This window comes from Enhydra lutris, unplaced genomic scaffold (assembly GCF_002288905.1).
Source record: "Enhydra lutris kenyoni isolate GAN:26980312 unplaced genomic scaffold, ASM228890v2 scaffoldscaffold40, whole genome shotgun sequence".
Lineage (NCBI taxonomy): Eukaryota > Metazoa > Chordata > Mammalia > Carnivora > Mustelidae > Enhydra > Enhydra lutris.
The window spans coordinates 10770895-10788176 of NW_019154124.1; the positions used below are offsets into that span (position 1 = coordinate 10770895).

General features: G+C 35.9%; 1 protein-coding gene across 2 annotated transcripts in view; it reads right to left on the reverse strand.

Moving 5' to 3' along the window:
• LOC111155271 (hepatocyte growth factor) overlaps positions 1-17282 on the reverse strand; it is a 75621-nt gene that overhangs the window by 34260 nt on the left and 24079 nt on the right. For both annotated transcript variants that reach the window (XM_022515396.1, XM_022515397.1), the window contains exons 6-8: positions 16734-16854; positions 15263-15381; positions 175-349 (exon numbers count right to left, since the gene is read on the reverse strand). In XM_022515396.1, coding sequence (XP_022371104.1) covers positions 175-349; positions 15263-15381; positions 16734-16854 — 415 coding nt within the window. The remainder of the gene's footprint in view (positions 1-174; positions 350-15262; positions 15382-16733; positions 16855-17282) is intronic.

A 17282-nucleotide genomic window follows, 5' to 3' on the forward strand; every position in this document is an offset into this window, starting at 1 on the left:
TTGGCCTCAGACCTAAGGAATCAAAATATCTGAGTGGATGAATCTGCCTTTTAACTCAATTGTCCCTAGACACACTACAGTTTAAGAATTACTAACACCGAAATTCATTGAGTAATCATTCCACCTCATTTCCTGCAGAGTCTACTGAAATGTATATGTGCCTAATATACTCACTTGCACTTGAAATTTTCAGGAGTTATGTCATGCTGGTGAGGATACTGGGAATCCCAACGCTGACATGGAATTCCATTCCAAATAGTACTGATGGTGCCCCGGTAGCCTTCTCCTTGACCTTGAATGCATTCAGTTGTTTCCATAGGGACATCTGTGTCATTCATAGTACCATGAGCTATTGGTAAGAAGAAATATTAAACTTGAGTAAAATCTTTTAATCTGTCATTTACCTCTTAGTTTTAATTTGCATATGTATTACTAGAGTTTTCTGTCACACAGGTTTTTATAAAAATTGAGGAGAATTAAAATTCAAGTTATCATTATTGCTATCTCACTCAACCTAAAGGAATGAGTTACTATGGTGGACTCAACTATAGGATTTCTCTGCTCATGAGATAGAATGTTCTAGCTTGGCTTGACATAGACTAGTTTGAAAGAACATCATATGATAGCACTTAAATTTCCTAGATCTATCCACTCATTGATTAATATTAGATGTAAAATCTTTCTATTTATTAATGTTTTTCAAATGTGTTTTTTAATCACTTTTCTTACTTTAGAAATTGAAAAACATCTATTAAGTAATATAGTGACCACATAGGGAGATTAAAAGGTGCTATGTTGGGGCATCTGGGTGGCTCAGTCACTTAAACATCTTCCTTTGGCTCAGATCACAATTCCAGGGGCCTGGGATGGAGCCCCATATCAGGTTCCCTGGTCAGCGAGAAGTCTCCTTCTCCCTCTGCTCCTTCCCCTGCTCATGTTCTCTCTCTCTTTCTCTCTCAAATAAATAGATAAAATCTTTTAAGAAATTTAAAAAAATAAATAGAAAGCACTATGCTATATGTTTGGCCATAAAAAAGTGAGAAAGGGAAAATTTGACTAGAGAACAGTTATTTTTTAAATCAATTTATCATTATTACCATCCCCATTCCAATTTTCTTTTCATTCAAACACTAAAATAGTATATTTTTTGAAAAAATTCTTTAAAGGCATTTTACTTCCGTGTGGCACTATAACTAATATATGCTAAAGAGACAGTATTTCTTTTTGCATTTTAAGGTTATTTATTTATTTATTTACTAGAGAGAGAGAGAGAGAGAGAGAGTGCTGGGGGGGTGGGGAGAAGGGACAGAGTGGGAAGCAGGCTCCCTGCTGAGCAATGAGTCTGATGTGGAACTTGATTCCAGGACCCTGGGTTCATGGCCTGAGCTGAAGGCAGACACTTAACTGACTGAGCCACCCAGGTGTCCCTAGACAGTATTTCTGAAATGACTCTATAGTTAATCCTAATGAGTTTGTTTAAATGCATATAAAAGTTGGTAATGGTATTATCCATGATTTTCCTCTAGTATGATAAATATATTCTAAGCTGGTGTCTTAATTTTTTAATCAATTTTTTAGTATTAAAAGAAATCAGCTATTCCTAGGCAGAATTATCTCCTGTTTTTTTTTTCCTAGTCCAAATACAATTCTTACCACATTTCATGCAGATCAAAAAATCTCCATAACAAAGTAAGAAAAAGTACAAACTTAAAATTTTACTACAACTTGGACTTTCTCTTTAGTCTTTAATGTTTATCCAAACAAAAGGTAACTGAAAACTTTCTAGAGCAACTAAAATTCATACACTTTCTCAAAACATACATAAAAATATTTATGATTCAATAAAGTCAATGTAAACTCCCCAGTTACCTTTACAATCTAAATGGTCATTAAAGATATCCCTGGATAAAACTCAAACTGACATACTCTAATACAATTTAGGATTTGAATAAATGCCTTTGATTCATCCATTCTGGAATTATATGTATCATTTCCCAAAAGAAGTCAGAATTAGACATGCCTTCAGAGGCTAGGGATGTCTATAAAAGTGTTCCATATTTAATAGTGTAAGTTCTTTTTAAATGGATCCTCAATTTCATTTAAATGTATTTCTTTCTGGAGTGCGTGGCTGGCTCAGTTGGTTAAGTATCGAACTTTGATTTTCATTCAGGTCATGGAATTGAGCCCCACGTGGGACTCCATGTGCAGTGGGGAGTCTTCTTGAGATTCTCTCTCCCTCTCCCTTTGCCCTTCCTTCTGCTCACATATGCTCTCTTTCTAAAATAGATAAATCTTTAAAATTAATGAATGAATGATTAATAAATTAATTAATTAATACATAAATACATACATACATAAATTTCTTACAAATAACTACTCTTTATGGCACTTACTGTTTTATTTCATTCAACTCCATGCAAACTAAGTGGAACCTAAGTTTGGAGTTATTCTATGAAACTTACTGAAAAAGAAGGAAGATTAATTAATGACCATGTCAACCACTGGAATATGTTGTATAAACGGATTTCCATATGTTGCCCTTAAAATAACTTTTCTTCAGTTCCATTTAAAATATATTTTTATCTTATATATCTACTGCAGGCAATGAAAATTTGGCCCAGAAATACCCTAAATTAAAAGGAACTTCAAATGGAGATAAGCAAAATGTCCAGAGAGTGATCCACAGAGTGGTCATTGACAGTTGATTTCTGAGAGTTAATATATACTGATATTGGTAACATATCAATTCAGGAAGAACAAAATTTATTGGCCTGAAGAAACGACTTGTATAGAAAAACTTAGTGCTAGTTAATCAAGTCCTTTATTATTTTAATATTTAAGTTCTTAGATTAGGGGCTTCTGAGTGGCCCAATTTCTTAAACATCTGCCTTCGGCTTAGGTCATGATCCCAGAGTACTGGGATCAAGTCCCACAGCCTCTCCCTCTCCCTTTGCCCCTCCCCCTGCTCATGCTCTCTCTCTCTGTCTCTCTCTCTCAAAAAAATACGTAAAATCTGTAGAAAAATAAAATAAAGTTCTTAAATGAAACAGAAAGTAAGATAGATTATACAGGTCCTCAGGAACTATATTTTATCAAAACAAATGCCACCAAACTACTATATTTCTGATGATTTAAGTTAACTGTTAAATGATTTGAAGATACTGGGTGTATGTGGAGGGGAGCATCTTTAAAGGGTGATAACTTTAAAACAGTTAAGAGATCAAACTTGTACTGACCTATTTCATATCTAGTTACAAAACTATGATGTAGAAAAGACAAAAACAAATGTCTTCAGCAACATATCAATTCATTACCTTAACATTTTAAGAAGTAAAGTTTATTCCCCCACTTCTGGGGCACAAGTTCCTGGGAAGCAAACTGAGTTAGAATTTAGAACCCAGACAAAGGGAGGAAGGTCAGAGTTATGGCAGCCAGAACAAAAGTACTTTAGTTAATCTTCTTAGGGACTACTTTTCTGTCTTGGGTACTTCTACTGTCTCACTTTCCTGTGTATTTGTGTGCATTTGGTTTTATATGTTTATTACTGACATATTTTTCTCAACTATTACTGTGACATTGTGAACATATAATCTAAAAACCCAGTCTTGGTGAGTTTCAGGGTCAATCAGGGCAGCCTTTGGCTAGATGTGGGTCCATCACATCTCACCGAGAACATAGCTAGAGGCTGAGCCCATGAAAGATTAACATGTTCTGCTCTTTGGACACTACAATGTCAATTTAAGATTAAAAATCAGATATTATTTCTAGAATTGTTTTTATACAAGAGTAATTGGATTTACAAAGTATTTTTTCATAAATATCTTTATTAAGGCAACATTTTATAGAAATAACCCATGATAATTAAAATTTGAAACACAGAGCCTTAAACTCAAAACAATTTAATTGCATTTTTTAAAATAAAAGGACAGATAATAAACAAATATTATCATAATTCATGAAGAAATCAATACCTAGGAAATTCGGTGACTAATCACATGTTCATCAGAAAATTTGAAGAGGAATCATAAAATTTTAAGGCTAGTAGAAAGTGAACATTTTCCTAATTTGATGTAGAAGTTTTCAAATTTTAGGAGTATCTGTGAAAAGTAATATCTATATTACAAAGTAATATCTATATTATAAAACCCTATGTAAAAAAAAACTTGAATAAAAATATTGACGAAAATATTTCACTATTGATTCATCCACTAAAATTCCAGTGTCAAGTTCAGAGACCTACCTGTTGATACTAACTTTGCACCTCAACTACAGAGGTCCCCAACAAGTTTCAATTGAAGATTTTTTCACTGCAATCATAAAATCATCATTTGGACAATTTTGTTGAACAGTTTTTTTCTTGAATTTCATTAGTATAATTTAAAATCTTTGATATAAATTTAAGGAATCACTAAATACTCACTTAAAGACAGTGTAAGTTAAAATGAATAAATAAAAACACAAGCTTGGATTTGTTTTAAATAATTGGATTATTTAATAGATTCTAATCTTTTGGTGGAAACTTGAACCTTTTGAAATTATAGAAATTACACAATACAAAGAATTACTGCACATTAATAAAAATAGAGCATAGTACAGAATAAATAGAACTTTTTATTAGACCTTGCTATAGGCTGAATGCTTGTGTCTCCCCCAAATTCATACCTTGAAATCCTGTTACTGGACAAGAGTAATTGAATTAATGTGATGGTATTAGGATGTAGGGCTTTTGGTGGGTGATTAGATTATGAAGGCAGATTGTTAATGAATGGGATCAGTGCATGTATAAAAAAGATACCACAGAACTCCCTCACCCTTCCACCATATGAGGAATCTCCTGGCACCTTGGTCTTTGATTTCTCAGCCCTCAGAACTCTCAGAAATAAATATCTGTTGTTTAGAAGCCTCCTGGCCCTTGGTGTTCTGTTACGCAGCCCAAAACAGGCCTCAACAAAATATTTTAAAAATCTAATTAGTAATATTCTTTTTTAACTTTTATTTTAATAAGCATCCATAACTTTGAAATATATAACCTCAAAGAACTTGATGTTTTAATTCATTGGAAATATTCCTTATGATTTTAACTATGAACTAGCAGTACTGAGATAATATTTTTCATTAACTAAAAAGTGCCCTCTGAAGTTAGCATGTCTGTATTTATCCCATTTGACACTCAGCTCCTAGAAGTGACCTCATAAACAAAAACTGCATGATTTCTGGTGGCAATTATAGAATAAAATGAAAAACTTCATTATATTATTTGAATATATTATCTGATGAGGATCATGTGAATGATTTTTCATAGACCATTTACCTGTGATGCAAATGTTTCAACTCTGTTCCCTACATAGGTAGTTCATACTCAAACAAGATGAATTATTCTTGAATTGCCATAAAATAGACTCCTTTATCTGTCCTACTGTATAAATAACAAAACTTGGTGCAAAAACAAAACAAATGTTTCATACCAATCAATTTGGGAAAAACTATTAAATCTGGGGGAAAGCTATCCCTTTGGACTTAAAACTTTAACATGGGACCTAAATAAGAGAAGATTTTGAAGTGTCTAGTGCCAAGCAAAGTGTTAAAGAAGCACAAGAACATCCCTAAATATCAGCGGACATTGATCAAGTTTAGCCAAAGCAACATGTGTGTATCTTCATATACACAAACATTTTTGCAAGTATGTCTACCAGGCACACCGAAAATACTAGAAACACAAATAAGAGAGTTCCTCACAAATAAAACATTTGTTCAAGGCTGTCAGTAGTGACTACCTTTTAGAGCAAGTGCAAAAATAGTTATATGATCCTTAGTGGCCTATGAATGAAGAAATGTTTTTCTTTGATGATTGACACAAAATGTTCTATTTGAAACTGCTTTACAAAGAACATGTGTTACTGACAGTTTTCACTGTCCTTTCACAACATAATCAAATACCATGGGTGCCTCTTGGAACATTCATTTCACTTCATTGGTATGGATGTGTAATGATGATTGCCATAATATCTGGTCAGGAATTTCAAAGTTTGAATAGATTTTTTTGAAAGAATAAACATGAACTGTTATGTAATCCTTTAGATGGACATCTTGCCACTTAACAAAAAAACCACTAGAACAAGATGACTAAAAAGAAATATGATCCATTTTCTCGGTGAAAGTCTAGCCAAATTTTTGCTGAGATACCACACAGCTCTGATGGAGGTCTGAGAAAGGCAACTGGAGAATATGAGTGCATGTGTATGTTACAGAGAGCCATGCCCAGATCTCATAACCTCTACATAACAATTAGTAAATCCTTGCAGTTACAGTCCCCTTCTCCCCACAAATTCTAAATTTCCCTGTCACGGTAAACTATTGCTGTTCTTTTGCCTATAGCTAAAAACAAGTAGTTCCATAGACCATTCGACAAATACCTGATTATTCCTTGGAACACTTCAGCCCAACCTAATCTATTCCCACTTCAGCTACTGAAGAGCAACTGAAACATAGGGTTCGCTTTAGGATGATCCCTGGAGACTGAGAACAGTGTGTAAAGCTATTCTCCCATCAACAGACTTGTGCTTTTGGGTCCACAAATGGCAAGATCAGGCTCAATGAAAATTTAAAGAGCTTCTTGTTTTAAAATTGACATGGGAAAGTAGTATAAAGACCTCCAAAGTACAAACCTCAGATTGGTTGTACATTTGCTTTCCATGTGAACCTAGAATTCCTATCTGAAACTTTTCCTTGGACTTTATCCAAGACTTTTCTGGTAGAAAATGCTCAAGAGACAAGACTTTCATGAAAGGTCTTCAATTCTATACTCTTAATCCTTAGAAGATGACTTGAAAAAGACCTCCAAGTATAAGATCTGTCCCTTGAGAAAGGGTGTTGATGTTATTGTTTTTTCCTGACTCAGAATCAATGAGATTTTATGTCTATGAATCTCTTCTAGCCTTGGATGAAATAATAAAATACAGAGAAATATAGGCTTTCTTTAAGAAAGAAAATAATTAGCTAAAATTATTTTCCCAACATGTAAACACACAAGGGTACATATTCTCTTAAAATGACACCAATGTACATTGGTTACTGGAAGGAAGGATTCTTTTATTTATTACCAGTGGCAACATGCCTGTATTAGTCTGCTTGGATCACCATAACAAAATACTATAGATGAGGTGGCTTAAACAATAGAAATGTACTTCTCGCAATTCTGGAGGCTGGGAAGAACAAAATCAAGGTGCCAGCCAGTTTGGTTTCTAGTGAGAGCTGTCTTCCTGGCTAGCAGATGGTCACCTTCTTGCCATGTCCTCATATGGAGAAAAGAGAGAGATCTCTCTCTTACTCTAAGGCTACTCATCCCAGCAAATTAGCATCCCACATTTATGACCTCATTTAACCTTAATTACCTCCTAAAAACCCTATCTCCAAATATAGTCACATTGGGCATTTAAGGCTTAAATTATGAATTTGTGGTGGAGGGGCGTTGCATGGTTCAGTCTATAACAATAGGCTGAATAGAAAGATATCAAAAATCTGCCTTGGTCACATTTCTGAAATGAAGAGTTGTCTTATGGGTATAAAGTTTCAGTTGTTCAAGATGAATAAATTCTAGAGAACTAGACATTTCTATAACATAGTACCTATAGTTAACAATACTATATCATATACTAAAAAGATATCAAGAGTAGATCTCAGGTTAAGTGTTCTTACACATACTTAAAAAAGTGGGGGCCAGGCAGGAGGAAACTTATGGAAGTGATTATTATGTTTATTACCTTGATTTTGGAGATGGTTTCGTGGATATAGAGCCATGTTCAAACCCATCAAATTGTATACATTAAATATGTTGAGATTATATCAACTACACCACAGTAAGTTGTTAAAAAAATTAACGAAATGGTTCTGGGCACTTATGTATCTAGAACTTAAAAGGAAAAAAGAAAAAAGAGGAAGAGGAAAATAAGGTAAAACATGATGAAACTTGTCTATTTTTTGGTAAAGAAAATGCCATTGAGACAACCAGCAACAAATGAACAAAAGTAGCTCAGGGAAGCGTGAAACCTTAGGATGAGTTGAGGATATAGGAAGAAACCTTCCTGGGTAGTACTATGTCTAAGAAAAGCTAAGTTGTCATATGAAAGAAAATCTAGAACCATAGAAAAAATTCCAGGAGATGCGCTCGTGCACACATGCACGCACACACACACACACACACACACACACACACACGAAAAGCTACCATTGTGTAGAAATAACATTCATTCATTCAACAAATCCCTGTCATGTCCAAGGCAATGTGCTGACACAAAAAAGAGACATGATCTTTGCTCCGTTGGAACTTAGAAATTTTGATAGACTTATTAATCAAATAATTTCAAAATCAAAGGTAAGGACCAGACTCTGAAAAGTACTTAGAAGGAGAGGTTTATGGTGGTATAAACATATAATAAGGAATTTGACAAGTCAGAGAAGTCAAATGAAGAAATGATAACTGAAGAGATCATAACTGAGTTAAAATTTGAACAATAAGTCGCTGTCAACTGGGCAGGGAAGGATGAAAAAAACTTTCAAGGCAGAGGAGATGGCAGGGGTAAAGGAACTGCAAATGAGAATGTGGAAAAATGAAGTACAGGAAGTAAGCTATTCTGGCTGGAATAGACAGGAATACTATACAGTGGTAGTATAGAAGGTGGGAGATATGGGTAGGGAACTAAAAAATGGCTTTGTCTTTGTTCAAAAGGTTTTTTGTCTTTGTAAGGTTGAAGTAAATCATTGAAGCATTTTTACTTGGGGGGGTGTGTGTGTGGTGTGGTGTATTAAGGATACGAAATGATATACTCAGATTTTTATATCATTCTGTTTGTAGTGTGAAGAAGGGAGTAAAGGGAAAAAAAACAAGTAAATATGGATCCAGCTCCTTTCAGAAGGCCATTTAAATATTCAAGACAAAAATAACACTCTTTTAGATAAAGGAGACAGCATGGGAGTGATGGCCAGATTTGAGAGGTACATACAAGAGAAACTGACAAGTCTTAGTGATGGGCCCAATGTGAAGAGTAAAGGAAAGAGCATGTCTAGGATTATTCTAGGTTTTTGGATTTTAAATGTAATGGTGGTACCAGTCGTACAAATGAGGGTTGAAAAGCAGATTAGACCATCCTACAAGATAAAGGAAGAATATCAAGAACAGTGATAGATGATGGAAATCTCCAACTGGGTGAGTCACTGGTGGTAAGAAGTAGAAAACAATTGGAGCAGCCAACAGGTATATGAGAGTTAACGTATATTCTTTTTTTTTTTTTTTTAGTTAATATATATTCTAATGGAACCACAGCCTATTTTTCTGAAAAACATAGTTATTTTTAATTTTAAATATGTTGTATTTATTAGCATCCAATTAGATTACTATTTTAATGAATTAATATTTTAATTCATATTTTAATTTCCAATTTTATAAATATTGATTCATATAGTTCAATACATGATTTGGGGTTCTCAATAATGGTAGAGTGTAAAAATATCTTCAGTCCAAGAAGTTTGTGAACAACTAATTTATATAATCAATTAGATTTTCTATGACATATCAAACAAAAGACAGATTTTCAATTTCCAGAGAACTATTTCCACTTTAGAAAAATATAGTTACTCCCAACAAATATTATATCTCTTTGAAAAGTAGTGAACTAATCTATGGAACAAACTATTATTCAGAATACAAAGTGATTATAGAGGAAAATCATAAGAAAATCAGTACTTCATTCAGGGGCTATACAGGACTCCCAATCTTGTTATATATTTGTAATGTCTTAAAATTCCAAATACCTGGAAATCTGTTAAAAATTATATAGCTAGGTAGACCCACATATGGATGGTGCAGAGCAAAGGTCACTCTGTGCAGCACATGTGAAACATGGTCGTGGAATTTTTAAGGGAGAAGATCCATGAAGACACCCGTGCCCATTAGCTCCTTCAGGCCAACGTCTCAGAGTTCCATTTCATCCAGTTCTGCTCACTCAACTCAGATGTTGTCAGGATAACTTGGTGAAATGACTCCCTCTGTGAGACTCAGTGAGCCTACCTCAACATGGAGATGAGAGACTTGACCCAAAATTCTGAATCAGGTGACTCTGACCCCTGAAACGATCAATTGCCTTCTACATGCTCCTGTTGCCTGAGAAAGAAGCCTGGTAGAGGAGGAAAAAGACAGAACAGGAGCCAGAAATAGGATGACATTCAGGGGTGGGGCACAGAATTCTCTCAGGAGCAATGGGAATGCCTGGACCCTGCTCAGAGGGCCTTGTACAGCGATGTGATGTTGCAGAACAAACAGTAGGAACCTGGTCTCTCTGGATGAGGATAACTAGCTTACAGATGACAGGATCTACCCTTGGGTATCTACATTTTCCCTCTGTGCCTCTAGGGAGCCCCTGCACTGATTGACTGAGATAGAAACCTTATTGACTCAGAAATAGAAAGCTTGCTTAATAGCAGCATCTGGACTTGAAACTTGCACCTTCTTCAGATGACCAGCTTACTTCATTCCACAACAGGGGTGGCTCCAGAGCGTAAGCATGCTGAAACCTTATGGCAGCTATAACGCATCCAATTCCCTCTTTTCTACCCCTGTGCTTTTGATTGAGTAATTCTTAGAAGAGAACTGGATATATGCATATTATACTATTCCGGATGCATTCAGAAGGAGGCAATCTGTTCATAAAATTTTGAAACCGCTTCTCAGCTTTCTTGAGTATAACTGTCAAATAAAATTGTAACATGTTTTTAAAAGGGTACACAGCCAGAATATTTGTGAGCGGTTGCCATTTGCGTAGAAATCGCCTACCGTGTGGGGGGTAACTGAGAAGGCCAGTCCCAGAACCCTGAGGCCCACATTCACTTTCAGGGATGTACTCACTGATTATAGGATTAAAAGATTGGAAACAAAATGACAGGAACAAATTTGTGGTTCATTCAGCTATTTAACAAATAAAAGGAACAGAACAAAGTATTCAAAACCTCTACTCTGAAAGGGCTCTGAATATGCCCATGTCAAGGCAATATCAGCTTTTACTTTACTAGTTAGAACCAATGCTCTGAAATTCAAATTTTATATAAAACTTGGAGTGTTTTGTTCACTTCTATATCCCCAGAATCTAGAAAAGGGTTTCAGGTATAAGAGCTAGACAGTAAATATGTACTGAATAAACCCTATGGAAAAGGGGCCACCGATCTTTCTTGTGTTTTCTGTGTGCTCCCTGGAATTGCTGCTCTGCAAAGGTTTTGGCTGCCATTATGTACTTAGGATTTTGCATGAGCTTCAGAAGAGACAGAACTTAGATGTGGTCTGAGCACAGACATCAAGCACATACACTTCGACATAAGAAGGACTAAACTTTACCTTTCTCCTCAAAGTTACTTGTCTCTTAAATATGCATCATCTATCTAATAACTTAAAAAAATATTTGACTTTCCTCTTTTCCTACCTTCACATCCAACTTGTCATCATATATTGGACACCCAAGCTCTTCAATATTGTTCACATCCTTCCTCACCTTGTTATTCTCACTGCTTGTTGCATTAATTCACATGACTGAATTAATGCAGCCTGTTCAAATCAGCTCTTCTCAGACCCACCTGCCTCCTTCCTCAGCCCTCTCCACACCAGTTACTGGGAATATATAGTAATTCTTCTGGTTCAGTGGTCTTTAGCTGGTGTTAATATTTTTGGTTTTGCTTTTGTTTTTTGTTTCTGTTACTAAAAGAATTTTTTTTTAAGTATTTAAGTTCCCTCACATGTTTTTAAGTTGACATCTACATTTTTATGGCTGCGAAAGATGTGATTTCTAGCATATGTTAACTACTGACATGTTGAAACCAAAAATTTTATATCACACTTTTATATGTGTGAATGGACTCTAAATACTGGAGTGATTTGAGACCTACCTGTTCCTGGATAAGTGTACATTATCAAGCTCTTTTTCTCCTTGAATCATTTTTTATTCCATTCTACTTTACTCATGGAATGTTATTTGAATTTAATGTATTTTATGCTGGAGAGACCTATTCTTCACCCTATCATACTTTTCTGAAAGACTTTTATATTTCAAAATTATTTATTTACATTTCTTGTGACCACAGAATTCCAAGAGATAAATATGAATATACACCACACACGCATATACACACACAAACATATATATGCTGGATAGAGTTATGTAACACTACTGCATAAATGATAAGCAGCATGAATATATAGTATTTTCAAAGGTCTCTTGGTTGAGTGTCACCAAGGTTTTTAGGACAGTGCACCACAATAAAATTCAGGAAGGATGGGCAGCTTGCCTTTGTTCAGTAGGTAAGAAAGGGAAATTATGAATGGGAAGGAAGGATTTTGAACTTGACTAACTCCTTAGTAACACATGCACTTCAAGCAGAAGATTTGGGGCGAGAATTCATACGGAAGTAAAAGAGCTAGAATTTGAACCTCTAAGTTGTTCATGCCCACAGACCCTGAGGAGAGACTTTGTGTTCCCCTGACTACCTGGATACCAATTTGGAGACTTCTGTAATTAGCTAATGCCATATATCAAAAGTGAAGAGATTTTGCAGGTGTAAGTAAAGTCCCTAATAAGCTGACTTTAACTTAATTAAAGGGAGTTTGCCATGGATGGTCCTGACTTAATCAGGTGAGCTCTTTAAAAAAGGATGTAGAGGGGCGCCTGGGTGGCTCAGTGGTTAAAGCATCTGCCTTCGGCTCAGGTCATGATCTCAGGGTCCTGGGATCGCGTCCCACATCGGGCTCTCTGCTCAGTGGGGAGCCTGCCTCCTCCTCCTGTCTCTCTCTGCCTGCCTCTCTGCCTACTTGTGATCTGTCTGTCAAAAAAAAAAAAAAAAAAAAATCTTAAAAAAAAAAAAAGGATGTAGAAGTCAGAGGCTCAAACTAACAGAAAACTATGCTGTTGGCCTTGAAGAAGTAAACCTCCCTATTGTGGAGAGAGTCATGTAGTAGGAAGTATCAGACAGTCTTTAGGACCTGAGGACCTCAGCACTGCAACCCAAGAAACTGAATTCTGCCAACAACCAGTGAACTTGGAATGGGATGCTGAGTCTTAAATGATACAGTGTGGCAGGCACCTGGGTCATGGCCCTGTAAAGTCCTATGCAGAGAACCCACCTGAGTCATGCCTGGACTTTTGACCCCCAGAAATTATGACATAATAAATATGCATTGTTTTAAGCCACTACGTTTTTGGTAATTTGTTATACAATGATAGAAAACTGTTACACAGTTAAAACCATCACCAAATGTCTTGGTGTTGCATCATAGGCTGTACTGTAAATGTAGACCAAAATATTTGGAAGCATATTCATAAAACATTATATCATAGTCTTTCCAGAATTGCAGAATGTCAACTTTAATTCATTTGAATAAAAATGTAGTCTCCATATATGATTTTACAAACTAAAAGCCTTGTCGTAATGAAATATTTCTAAAATATTCCCAATGTTTAAAACATTATTTTGTTCTTAACTCTATAGGTTTGGCTCACAAATTCTACCATCCTTTCCTTAGAATTAACATCCTATAAACATCATCCTCTGTTTAGCAAAGTCATCTGAATCATTGCATGTTAGTTGCATAATTAGCCAACTCTTCTTTGGACAGAAAAGAGAAAGAAATCTATCTAGTAGTGACGAAGTGTCATACTTATTTTATTTCTTTTCTCTCACAACATCTTTTAAATAACCAAACACTGATTGGTAAATGTATAGAAGGACAACAGTAAATGTGCAGGTGAGCACGCATGTGAATGTGTGTGTATCTGTGTGTGTATTTATACAGATCTTATTCCAGAGACAATTTATAAAAGTATGAGTACCTAAAACACACACACATACACACACCCAGAATGGAAGGGAAACATGGTTTATAGTACCTAAGTAGTCTATAACAATGGAAAGCTTAACAAGATTTTAAAAGTCAGTGAGTGGAACTAACCCGATCTATACAGAGAAACACTGTCACAGGAGTCATCTTTTATTTTAAGGGACCAAACAGATGATTCAGTTTCCTTGGAACATTGTGTTCACGTCGAGAGCCTACCAGATTCTGCAGTTACTTCACATATGCTAGACACATCCTCTTTTTATGGGCTTTATTTGAGTTGTCCAAAACATTTCCTTTTATTAGCAGGTCTAAGTGGGGAGAGATTTACTTTGGCAGTATCACAGTGTGGATAATATTGAATTAAGTTTGTTCAAAGGAATATCTCCATCAGGCTGTACTAGGAAAATATGCAAATGCCTATCCCTACCCTCAGAACTGTCCACTTATCATTTAGCCTGCTGGCACCTGATCCTATGTAAGTTATTTGTCTTTATATATCCATATATATGCATATCCTTATATTATCAAGCCAATTTATAATGTAATTATACCTTACTAAACTCATGTGATTCTACTGGTCTTAAAGCATTTTAGGATCCAGCTGAAAAAATAAGACTTGTACTCATAGAAATAAAAGCATGGCCAAATCTAATTATCCAGAATTATTTCAAAGAGTAAAAAAGTGTAAGTTAACCATGGAGGAGAGGACCAAGTATACAGATTTAAAAAGCTACCACAAAGCAAGTGAAGACAGAAGGTTTTATCAGAAATTCAGGAGTGTTGAGTAAAGGCCAGTACATAGAAAACAACCATAGCGCAGATAGAAGACAGGTTGGAACAACACAGGCTGTGGACAAGGCAGACAGAGAGGTGGGGTCAGCAACTAGAGATTAAGGATGTCTGTGAGAATCTTCCAGTAGACTTCTTAGTCTTCCTTGCAACTCTGCCATTCACCAAAAGAGGTTCACCGTCACTTGACAGCTCATGTTATGTCTGGGGAGGAACGGTATGGAAAGGATACCAGGTTGGAAAGTAAAAATCTAAGGTCCTTGCTTTTATGGCCCTAATGACATTAGGATACTGCACATATTCCCTGATCTTTTTCTCCCTCAGTGGGTTTTTTTTTTTTATAACATGAGAATGTTTAGGCCTTCACTGTAATTATAAATGTTTTCTGTATATATGTTCACTTGCATATTTATCTCTTTCAAAACAATGACTCTGAAAATTCCAAAGATTTGGGTAGAGTTATGTAACACATTCTTAAAATATTAAAACCTACACACACTAAAGCATCAAGTAAAATAGCTGTTAACCTGTCTCACTAATAATCGCCTGCTTAGACCCAGTCTGTGAGAGGAAAAGGAAGCAATAAATTTGACCTTAACTTACCGCACATTTTAATTGCACAGTACTCCCACGGGGTGTCAGGGTCAAGAGTATAGCACCATGGCCTCGGCTTGCCATCAGGATTGCGGCAATAATTATCATCAAAGCCTTTGTCGGGATATCTGCGAACCACACCAAGAAAAGTGTCATGTAAATCTGCCTGGAAACACCACCCACCCTTCAGTTCACAAAATAATGTTCGACCTAGCTTGGCTACTACTAGATGGGGGAAGAAAAGATTTCCTGTTGTACCTTACGAAAACTGCTATTTATCAACTATTGCATCTGTTAGCTTATGTATCTAGTAAGTACAGAATACATCCCTTTTGCTGATAAGTTAGGTCCATTTGGTACCTGTCCACCAGCTGAGGTCCCAAACTGAATCCTCTTCTCACAAAGCCCAATTAAGGACAGATTACATAAACATGATCTCAGGTAGAATGCTCATTAAGAAAAGGGGTCCTTTTCTGAGGATGGCTCAAAGTTCAAACTGAAAGTTAGGTTCCAATAGTTCTGTTACTAATGATAGCTCAATTTTGAAAATAGAGCCCTTCTAGGTCATACCCTCTCCTCCACCATGGCAAGAGAGAAACTCCATCACACCAGTCTCTCTATACCTTCCTCCCTTTAAATTAACAAGGTCCTGAATTGGTGACTTGATTTTAATTGCTACCATATTCCTTCTGCACTCACTTAAAAGACAAGAGATACACTTAAAAAAGCCCCAAAACACATAGTTTGAATTTAAGAGAACAACAAACAAACAAAAAGAAAAAAAAACGCCTTTCAGAAAGGTGGGGATAAAGCTTCCCCTATAATTATATTTTTATTCTTTATAATAAAAATAAAGTAATTTTTTACTAAATATTTCATATGAAATTAATGAACCAAAGTAGACATATTTTTTAAACCATTTTATCTCAAAACCCAATCCTGAGGAGAAAAGTAGATTTGGTGGCATGACTTCTCCAGACTGGCAATTCTAAAATACGCTAGGATAAAGCAGCCAAAGAATTGTTTGCTTCACCTTGCATTCCCTTCCTATGGGCATAACTTACGTCATGGTGTCACACATGTGACCCCACTTTACCCAGTCACTGAAGATGTGGCTTTAGAAGGACATTAGCTTGTATCTAGCAACAATGCCTCCTCCCATAGCTTGGACTATGGTCATTACTTAATGAGCCTCTGTCTTTTTCCTGCCATGGAAGAGAAAGAGGAAGCTTCTGTTAGTGCTCCCCTTCTGCACCCCACTGATGCTCCTGTGTTCAGGACCATTATGACTTCAAGGGACTCAGTCTACTCAGCAGACACCAGTCAAATGTGTAGCCAGCATTCTCATATACTTCATAAGTCCCTTCGCCCCAAGGCTATCCAGAAAATTTAGAGAATTTCTAAAGGCAGTTCATCATGGAGCAAATAAATGCCAGTTTGTAAAAAGAATCATTGGAAGGATGATTTGGTAATATTTTACCTTTCTGGCAAGAATTTGTGCCGGTGTGGTGTCTGATGATCCCAACGCTGACAAATCTTGCCTGATTCTGTGTGATCCATGGGACCTCGATAACTTTCCCCATTGCAGGTCATGCATTCAACTAATAAAATTAAAGTATGGCATGTTAATTGCTTCTGACAGAAATATCAAGAACACCACTTTTCCATTGAAAGAACATTAAATCATCTCTTTAGCAAAAAGATTTTTAGAACAATTTATGTACCACTTTAATGTTGAATTGGGGTCTAATGTCCATGAAGAGTGACATAAAATACTCCCTACAGAGCTCTTCATATAGTTTACATGGTATTTGTGTAGTTAGTGTCATGCATCTTTGCCATAGTACCAGGACGCTACCTTTCTAATTTTTCAATGGCTGTCCAAAAAGCACCCAGAAACTGGAAATATAAGACAGGCCCTTGAGATCTACCCCTTCCTGGTCTAAAATGCACAGAATTTCAGTGTCTATACTGAGAGTAGAATAATTCTCTTCTCTCAATGTACCTCAAAACACATAAATAGGAAATA